The sequence below is a fragment of the Girardinichthys multiradiatus genome, chromosome 13, assembly GCF_021462225.1.
Source record: "Girardinichthys multiradiatus isolate DD_20200921_A chromosome 13, DD_fGirMul_XY1, whole genome shotgun sequence".
Classification (NCBI taxonomy): Eukaryota; Metazoa; Chordata; class Actinopteri; order Cyprinodontiformes; family Goodeidae; genus Girardinichthys; species Girardinichthys multiradiatus.
Genome location: NC_061806.1, coordinates 12,454,625 through 12,464,628, shown reverse-complemented (window position 1 = coordinate 12,464,628; position 10,004 = coordinate 12,454,625). Strand labels below are relative to the sequence as shown.

The 10,004-nt window shown below is 40.7% G+C and overlaps 1 protein-coding gene across 1 annotated transcript; it reads right to left on the bottom strand.

Annotated features, from left to right (window-relative positions):
* Nucleotides 1–3,320: 3,320 nt before the first annotated feature.
* sox4a (SRY-box transcription factor 4a) lies at nucleotides 3,321–8,111 on the bottom strand. Its single transcript, XM_047383840.1, has one exon. It carries the CDS (start codon nucleotides 7,576–7,578, stop codon nucleotides 6,487–6,489), a length of 1,092 nt encoding a protein of 363 aa, XP_047239796.1. The 5' UTR covers nucleotides 7,579–8,111; the 3' UTR covers nucleotides 3,321–6,486.
* Nucleotides 8,112–10,004: the final 1,893 nt, after the last annotated feature.

Sequence of the window (10,004 nt, the reverse complement as noted above, 5' to 3'; positions counted from 1 at the left end):
ATGTTTTTCATTTTGTAAAAAGGAATCATTTTATTTTAAAGAACAAAACTGTTGAAAATACTTTTAGGCTGTGAAACTTGAATGCTTATTTCTAGTCAGTCAGAAAGAAATGGTTTATAATAGGTTGTTTTGTAGTTCCTATTATACAGCAATAGTACAGCATCACTCAATGGTTTTGATTTTAGTGTGCCAGATTTTTAATGACCCCATGTGGCCCCCCCTATGAAATATTTCTGATGGCACCACTGCTTTTTATGAAGCCCATATTTCTGTAATATTATTTTTCTGGTCTGATGTAATATTCTAATCTTAAATGTTCTGTTTTTATAAGCTGCAAGCAGAAAGTCATCATATTTAACAAAAACAAAGGCTTGAAAAAATCAGTCTGTTTAAATAATCTAAATAATTAGTTTCACTAAGGGAATTGATTTAATGAAAGAGATGAATTTTTCAAATTATTCTTATTTATTAAATGGGTCTGTACTATGTTCTTTATGCGTCTCTTGTTTGCAAAGAATGTCCTGAAACAGAAATATTATCCAAGGAGAGGCAGTTTTGAGGTTGGAAATGCCTTAATTATTCCAGTGGAGAATAGGCAGACTTGTTCAATGTGATAAAAAACCATAGTGGATCAACTAACCACTCATTACAACCAAGGGATCTGGAATACCATCGCTAAATGCACAACACATTCTATCTTGAAGCAGATGGACTATAGCAGCAGGAGACCACCCTAGGTACCACTCCTGTCAGCTAAGAACAGGAAATTTATTCTAGAATTTACACAACTCACCAGAATTGGACAATAACAGGAGCGTTTCTGAAACTGAATCTATGCCATGAAGAATTAAGGCATTTCTGAAGACAAAAGCGGGTCCATCCCTGTACTAGTAAGGTGTGCCTAATATTGCTGACAGCGAGTGTATAGTGATAGAGTGTAATTAAATACAGAGGTCAGCATCTTGTTGGAACTGACTTCAAATCAACTTTTTCTAAGAACTAAATTCATGGCAAACCTGTTATTTTTCTTTGGAGTGAGCACACAGACATACACATTCAAACACACAAACACACACTTAGTCTGGGCACTGTTTTGGTTTTGGCCTGTATTCTAAGCAGACACCTTGACTCGATCTTGTCAGACTCACTCAGGTTCAGCCAGGACACAAACAAACTGCTGTAATGAGGCATGAAGGTTAATGGCACAGAGCGCTCACGCGCGTCTTTATGTGGGTCAGAGTGGCAGCATGGTATCCACGTCCCTTTATTTCCCCATCTCGCAGGACTTTGGAAAAGAGGGACACCTCACGTGCTCTTTCCTGGATGATGCAAGGCTTATGGCAGACGTGGAGGGGCCAGTGTGTCGTCTTTAGGTCCCGTGCCTTGTTTCTGTCTCATTACCAAGACTGGGATGTCACAGGGAAAGTTGGAGACGACCCTGGTCTCCTGACAGAGAACGAACGAGTGATGGAAATAATTACCAGTGTTTCCTGTGGAATAGGGCGTAAATTGATACACACTAAATACTGTACCTTAGGGGTCCCTTTCTCTATCTTTCTTGTCAGATGTACGAGACAAATTAATGCATCCAGAAGGAATTAATTGGATTTGGGAGCAGTCTCCCGCACAATCCACCAGGACAGACAAACACCCTCCCCTCTTTACCCTCTTCTGCCTCCCTTCCCTTTATCACCCACACACACACACACACACACACACACACCTCCTCCTCCTTTATTCCAGTCATGCCTTGCTGAAATGTCTACCACCCCCACCACTCATCCACCCACCCCGCCCTGATGGATCAGTCTGTGTCCCTTTTCCACGCACACACACGCATATATGGACACGAGTGGCATGCTGCTCCCAGTGGATAGCAACCCCTCTCTCAATTGGACACAGCGTTTCCATGGCAGCCACGTTTTCTGCACGTGCTGAATTAGACGGGAGGATGAGATGGAAGGAAGAAGCCACTCATATCGATTCCCTGACTGGCTATTGATTGGCAGTTCACTTACAAACAGCAAGACACTCCCATGTATGCATATTTCACATGCGCTTGCAGAATGTAAACATATGACATCAGATTTGCGGAAGCTGAAAGAGGGGAGGTGTCTTTTAACATTTACTGAGGAAAGAAGGCTATTACTAGATTTATCTGTTATTAGTGGGGTTTGTTGCAGGAATGGCTCTCAGGGCATGGGATGGGCGTCAGCCCTTTCTTCTACAACTCCCCAGGACCCCCCACTACCTGACATACAACCAGATATATACAGATACATGCTTACCTGACATGGCAAATGATGTAAATAAATAGCAAGCTTTTATTACATGTCTTACCAGATAGATAGATAGATAGATAGATAGATAGATAGATAGATAGATAGATAGATAGATAGATAGATAGATAGATAGATAGATAGATAGATAGATAGATAGATAGATAGATAGATAGATAGATAGATAGATAGATAGATAGATAGATAGATAGATAGATAGATAGATAGATAGATAGATAGATAGATCACCTCCATTTTACTTAACAGGGCACAATAGGTTCTTTTATTTACATTCATTATTTGCTTTATACCATCCTACTTGCACTTCATGTTTATTATCATAAGGCTAACTGTTAGTTTCACTTAACCAAAGTATAAATTTCCAGTCCCCAGTAGGTATTAGCATGTTTTTGTTTGTAATGGTAAGAGAGAAAAGGTTTATTTCTTGGGGATTCCAAGATGCTACTTTCTGAATGATATGCATCTTGAGCTACACCCCCTTCTAGGATACCCCAAAACCCACCCCTGCCAGCTCCATTTTGTCCTAGACACGACGAAATACATAAGTTTCCCTGGCTTAACGCATTATGCAAATAAAAAACCAGAAAGCTTTTTATTTAATAAGCTAACAGAAGATAGAAGTACTTGAAGTTGTTCAACCAAAGAAATTTAAGACAGATAAAACCAGTGTATGTATTGTTCTTTTAATGCTAGCTTCAATCCAAGGTGGTCCTAATATCAAAATAAGCAAATAATGACTCTGTTGGAATAGAATAAATAGTTCAAAACTTTCAATCTGGTTTAAAGAAGTCCTGTTTATTATTGTACAACCTAGTTCAAGTTTGAACATTTTGTTGTGGCCTGTCGCAGCTGCTTCCACAAACATCATGTTGGGTCTAGACTGCTGCCCTGGGCAGAGGGTCATATTGCCCACATCAAAAAGTATACGTTTTCACAATATCCGTCAAGTGACAAAGTCATTCTTCATTTTGTTTTAAAATATTCAATAAAAAGGTAAAGAAAAACACAACTTGAGCAATATTGCGCTTTTTCAGTTCCAGCTGATTTTATTTCCTTCTCGGAAGAAAAAAAAAAAACAAATTAAAAAAGACAATCTGTACAGAGGTCTGAGAGGCAGTGATTGACCCAAATGTTGGCTGGTTTTTGAGCAAAAGACATCAAATAATCTTGGCTGAAGTGGACAAAACATGATCAAACACAACATATTGCACAAATGGGAAATAAAAAGAAAAAGGACAATAGATTTTTTTTTTCCGTTTTTTTTTTTTTTAAAGGAAACTCCTGGACCACGATCATCTTCCACCAAAGATGGCCATCCTAGTGCCTGTCGTTGATCATCATCATCATACATAAAAACACACAATCTTTGCTTATAGTACAGTCAGTTTACATAAATATCTTCATGTTATTATTCTTTTAAAAATCTTAAACACAACAGCTATAGCTACATATACCTGAATCTGAAATACAAATGCTATTCGCCATGCCATAATATAAAAAAAAAAAACAAGAAAAAAAAAAACAAATAGCCTGCTATACTTAGCCAACAGGTACAGAAAAAGGTTAAATACTATTTTTTGATGCAATTTGCGCAATAACAGATGAAGCACTTCAAAAACATTTTCTCCTCCCTCCAGAGACTAGGCAAAAGTGGAATGAGTCCAGTGGTTCAAATAAAACTTATCTCCGTATATAAAAAAAAACAAAGCACACAGAGGTATTAGCTCTATCAAAACAGTGACTCATCCGGGATCTTTCACTTTGAGACTTCAGGTTTGAGTGTGTTTTGAGTGCGTGTGGACTGGAAACACAGTCTGGAGGAGCCTCAGCGGCGCTTTGTTTACTCGGCTGGTGAAGCTGGAGTCACTGTGCCATTTAAGAAGCATGTGGGTAAATACTGTAAACACTGTGTGAGGTCAGATTGTGCCCCCTCCGCACTTCTAAACCACCAATGTAGATGCGAACAACAATGCAGGGCTGCCCCTTTTATAGATTTTGTACAAAAATACAAGTAGAAAATCATGACACACTCAAAATCTCTTTGAAAGTGAGAGAGCTTGGACACTTTTTTTTTTAAATAAGATACACTTCTTAGCCCTTCCGCCGCTGGATATACAGACAGGTGTGTGTGTGCACAAACACAAACGAGACCTGTACGAGAACAATACTTCTATCTATAAAAAAGTATGGCCAGTATAAATACATCAATATATATAGTAATATATATACAGAGCTGGCCCAAGGTCTGAGCGGTATATGGGTTTCTTAGGGCCCCCTGCTGGCCTGGAGGTCCAAAATAATATTTTTGCATGAAATTTTACAGAACTGGTTAAAAAAATGTGCTTGTTGTAAAGACAAACATGACATCCATTTATTGTTTGAAAAATACTGTTCTCATGAACCGCTATGATTTTTTTGGGACATTTAAGATCTGTTTTACCCTTTGCCCAGCTCTCCTAAACTTCAGCACACAGGAAAATGTGATCTGTTCAAAATAAAATTGCTTAGTAAGTTATCTACTACAAGTAGGAGTCAGTATATAGAAAACAGAACTATGCCTTTAAGGAATTCCTCGTTGGCTTATCAATTACCTTTAAACCAGCTATGGTGAAAAAAAACTGCAAAAAAAATTTTAAGTATGGACAATATGAAAGAGACCTGCTGTTGTCACTGGCTGGTGGGCAATGACCTTAACTGGAAGTGGGCCCCCCATTAAATTCTGCCCAGGCCCCAATACAACCTTGGACTTGCTCTGTACATATATGTAAAGAAAATCTGACACGAGAACTACAAAGTTGAAGCACTAGGCAGATAGAATGCGCAGAACATTGGTCCTGAATTGTGCACCGAGTGTTTTTCTTTTAAAAAAAGTTTCTGAAGTTTGGAGTCAGTCTTTGTTTTAAGTCCTGCCGTTGAGAGAGAAGCTGGTGATAGTGAATTGTATCCTATGCGCACACAAAATGCGTAATTACGCAGCAAAGACAAACTTTATTTACGCATTAAATAAGAAATTCCTCCTCTTCAAGGAGGGCATGCGTGTTCATACTACAAATATTGAGTTTTGAGGAGAAAAAAAATGTCCTGAACTTGATGGTCAGTGTGGATTGGCTATATCTTAGAAAACACAACCAAACACAAGAACTCTCCAGCAAGTGTTCCAAAAAAAAAAAAAAAAAAAAATCTTATCAAGACTTAAAAAGTTCAGTCCCAGTCCTCATCCTGCATGGAATGAGTTAAACATCTGCAGCTCCTCTGCTTACATTCACTCCTTAATACGGAGGGTCAAAAGTGCCACAATCCAATAAATGAATAAATTTTCAAAATAAATATTATTTATATAATTTTAGTAGAACTGTAATAAAGACATTAAATAAATTAAATAAATACCTATAAAGATTAATGTGACAATTCATTAAATACATAAATAATTAATGGATTTAATTAATTGAATCCTGAATTTAGTATGGTTTAAATGTTACACAATTGTGAAACCTCCACTGAAATAATTTAAACTTTGACTATGGCTTGTCAAATAGAGAATAACATCTGATTGTTTAACCTGCACAACAGCTCGACTGCAGACCAGTCGCTTTTTCTATAGGTATAGTTAGCCCCGCCTACTGGCTCTGCTGGGTAAGGCTGACAGATAAAAATAAATTCATGTACCACAGCACAGGAATTCTAAAATAATTAAAAATTAAATACTTAAATGATATATGCTTTCAAAACATTGTGCAGTGTATAGTGTAGGGAACAGATCTGAATGATTTTTATACATTTAATTATGTAGAAATGATTACATTATTGAAGCATTTCAATTATTATAGATGCATTTATTTATTCATTTAATGTATGTATTTTTATTTTTTGAAATGATCACATAGATTTTTATTCAACTTATTTATGTATTGAATTGTGGCACGTTTGACATTCCATACCTCCTCCTTCTTGTGTCTTAATGCAAACTAAGCATTTCCTCGTCAAGCGCACGGAGCACTTCCCAAGTCTGAGCGGCGCATACCTGGGCTTCACCGCGCACGCAGGCCACTTCTTTTTCTTTCCTTTATCTTTCCTTTATTCACACTCGTTTATTTAAAGTGAAAGAATGGCGGAAATCTCCTGGACTAGACGCACAGGCTTGTCTTGGTGAAGGATAGAAGAGTTCATACGTGGGAGGGGGGCTGATTCAGTAGGTGAACACCAGGTTGGAGATGGTGGACTCTAGCCACTCTCCCGAGATCATCTCGCTGACCTCTGGAGTGCAGTAGTCGGAGAAGTCGAAGTGAGACCCTGCCCCGCACTCTCCGAAGCCCCAGTCTAAGTCCCGGTCCAGCTCCGCGTCAGAGATGCCCATACCGCCCATGGATGTGCTCTCGAAGCCAGGGCTCGGGTTCAGATCGAGCCGCTCGTCTTCGAATTCCTCGTCCGACGATGCGGAGGAGACGGAGGAGGAGTGGGAGGCTGACGGGGTCGGGGAGGAGGCGCGGGCATACCTGAGGCGCGCCGTGGAGCCCGGGCTGTGCTCCTCGTACAGGCTAAGCGGGTCGCTGGACTCCGCTGAGCTACTCAGTGTGGGACTGGCCGGGACGCCCACAGAGGGAGGCCCACTCTCCAGGCTGCCTGTCCCGCTGAACACGTGGGCGCGCCTTGCATCTCCTGAGCGCTTCTCCGGGATCTGCCTGGCCCCGGACGCTGACCTGGATTTGAAGAGTGTGGACGCGTAGTCTTGTACTGGAGCGCTCTTGCTGCTCCCCTGTTTCAGCGTCCGGCTCATCACTGATTTGGACGCGGGACTCCTCTTACTACCGCTGGCTTTGGCGCTGCGCTCCCCGCTCTTCTCTCCGCGGTCCGCCTGCTTGCCCGCTCCGCTTCCCGACTTGACCTTCTTCCTGGGTCGGTACTTGTAGTCCGGGTAGTCGGCCATGTGCTTGAGCCGAAGCCTCTCCGCCTCGCGGATGAATGGGATCTTGTCCGTGTCCTTTAGCAGCTTCCAGCGCTTCCCCAGCCGCTTGGAGATTTCGGCATTGTGCATGTCGGGAGACTGCTCCATGATCTTCCTCCTCTCAATCTGAGACCACACCATGAACGCGTTCATGGGTCTCTTGATGTGCCCCGTTGGGGTTTTGCACCACGCCAGGTCGTTGCGCTCTCGGGAGGAAGGGGATCCCTCCGGGGTCGGAGAGGCGTCCATCTCCAGGTCCATTTCTCCCGTGTCCGTGGAGTCCCCGCCGGGAGAGTGAGCGTGGGTGCTCTCTGTGTGGCTCATGTGCTGCACCATCTCCTCCTCCAAAGAGTCTGGAGGGGCTCAGCCAGTGACAAAGTTTATGCGTGGAGAAGAAAAAAATGCTGGTCACTTATTATATTAGTTGAAAGCAGATCGAAAGATATCAAAGTTCATCCAAGTTTCTTCTGTGTCTCTTTCGAGTTCAGTCCGTTTAAAAAGACTTTCCGTATCTAAACCTCAACCGGTGCGCCTCACGGATCAGCACTCAACTGCCTGTACGGCTGAAAATTCTCCCTGCAAGGCTTAAAAGACGCCGTTGCGAATCCCCTATGTGAGCCTGGCTGTCTGCAGCGCAGCTTGTCTGTGCGGTTGAGGAACCATGTGGTTGAATGGAGCAGCTGCGCTTTCTCATAGTCTCCCTGTTTCCAGTGCGCACTGTGATATTACTGTAAACACAACAACGCCGACCTCCTGTTTTTATACCCTCTTTGCGAGACTCAGTAGCCAATCCATGTCTGTCTCCATCCTGTTTTTTTACTCGAGCCACTCCCAGCCGGCCTCCTATTGGCTGAATAAAAAAAAAACGGGTAATAATAATAATGTGCAATGAGGATCTGTGTGTCTGACCTCATTCCTGTCAGACTCCTCTGAAAGAAGTAAGTCAGACTCTGTGCATCTGGATCTATATGTTTGTGCTCTCTAAAAGGAACACATTGTACACTGAAAAAAACAGGCTGTTAGAATGCAGCCATTTAAATTGGTCCAACAATTTCAGAACATTTTATTTGTTTAGATTTTAATCACCATTTCAGAATAGAAATTATGTATGTTAAACAGATAAAAACATTGAAATACATGTAGTTTAATTCTGATATTTTTTGTTTAAATGCACTGATTAAACTAAAGTAGGTATATTCAAACTAATTTTTAACTATGGTAAGTGGGTGGTTTAGTTGGCCCCTGGGCCAGACATTAGCAAGGCCTCACTGCGGCTGTAGCTTGTGGCCGCAAGGTTTGGGTGGGGGAGCAAAGATAGTCTGAAAATATGTGTATTTTAATAAATCAATTAATTTTCTTCAAATACTGTATATTTGGAAAAGGAAAAAAAAAAAACAGAAAAACTTGTGTGTACCAAAATATCAGTATTTTACATACCTAAATGCATTTTGTGTGCTGAGGGCACCAAGACTGGCTCTACCCCAGGGGCCCAGTATCTCTTAAACCTGGCCCTGGCTACACCCCTGCAAGCCAGATAATCTTACATGTACATTTAAAATGTCTTTTTTAGGAATAAACCACATCAATTCTGTTCTGGCTTGTGGTTTTGCTGTGCCGTCCTCCTTTAAAAATTTTCCAGATGTGCCCCCTTCTTTTTGAGGCCGTTTTACTCTTAATCATTACCATTCAGAACCTACAAGCTCACAGTGAACCATATCAAACACACCTGATTAAAAAGGATACATCAGTTTCAAAGAAGAAAGGAACTCATTTGTAAATCATGTTACCAGAATCATGTTTCTTGTTAATTTAATCATTTCTGCTGCTTGTGTCTGAGATGTTGCTTATGAAGAGAACATTTAACTTCGACTCTCTTCCCAAACATCTCCTAAATAGTTATAATTGTAATGCGTTCAGCTGGAGGTGGGGTCCCAGAGGTACTCTAGGTGGGGCCTCATGCAGCTTTGAGGGATCAGCTCTATTAAAACACACACCTCTCTGCTGTATCCTGCTGGCAGTAGAATCAGGAGTATCTTCATGTTTTCTTACGAAAAGTAATCTGGTTTGTCCTCCATGTTGAAAAGAAGCCAAAAAACACAGCTGTTTTTTTATTAAGGTATAAAACATTACGCAAATAGTGATAAACCTTTAAAATCTATTCTAACAAGGTTGCGTGTAAATCTTATCCCTGACAACAACAGCTTAGATGTGAAGTTCATTGGCAACAACTCTCTCAGGGCTCCAGTTTCTAGCATGTTTGACATCCCTGTCGCTAAAACTAATTAAAGCTGGATTCAAACTTAAATTATTGCTCCAACATGGAAGCATTCTCAACTACAAATCTTGGGACAGTCTTTAGGTTTCATGTAGTCATTCACATACAAATATCCTTCTCACAGCTCACAATGAATGAGAAAAGCAAGCAGTGTCTTCAGTGGAATTTCAAAAAAAAAAAAAAAGTGTTTAGGCAGGATGACTTTCCAAAATAATCTAATTTAACCTGAAGAAAAAAAAAAACTTTTAAAGACTGATATATTTGGTTAAAATGAAATAATTCTCATACTTTAATACACACCAGTATTGCTTTCTTATAGTGTAACGTCTTTGTCCTCTGCAGTTCACAGGGCTATACTTAGAACCACATTAGTTTCATGTGGATGAAGGCCGGTTAAAATTAGATTGTGTGTCATGAGTGGTGGCTGAGGAAATGCTGAGAAAACACAAAAGAGGAGGCCACAACAAGTTGTGTCAGTCAGGCTGCT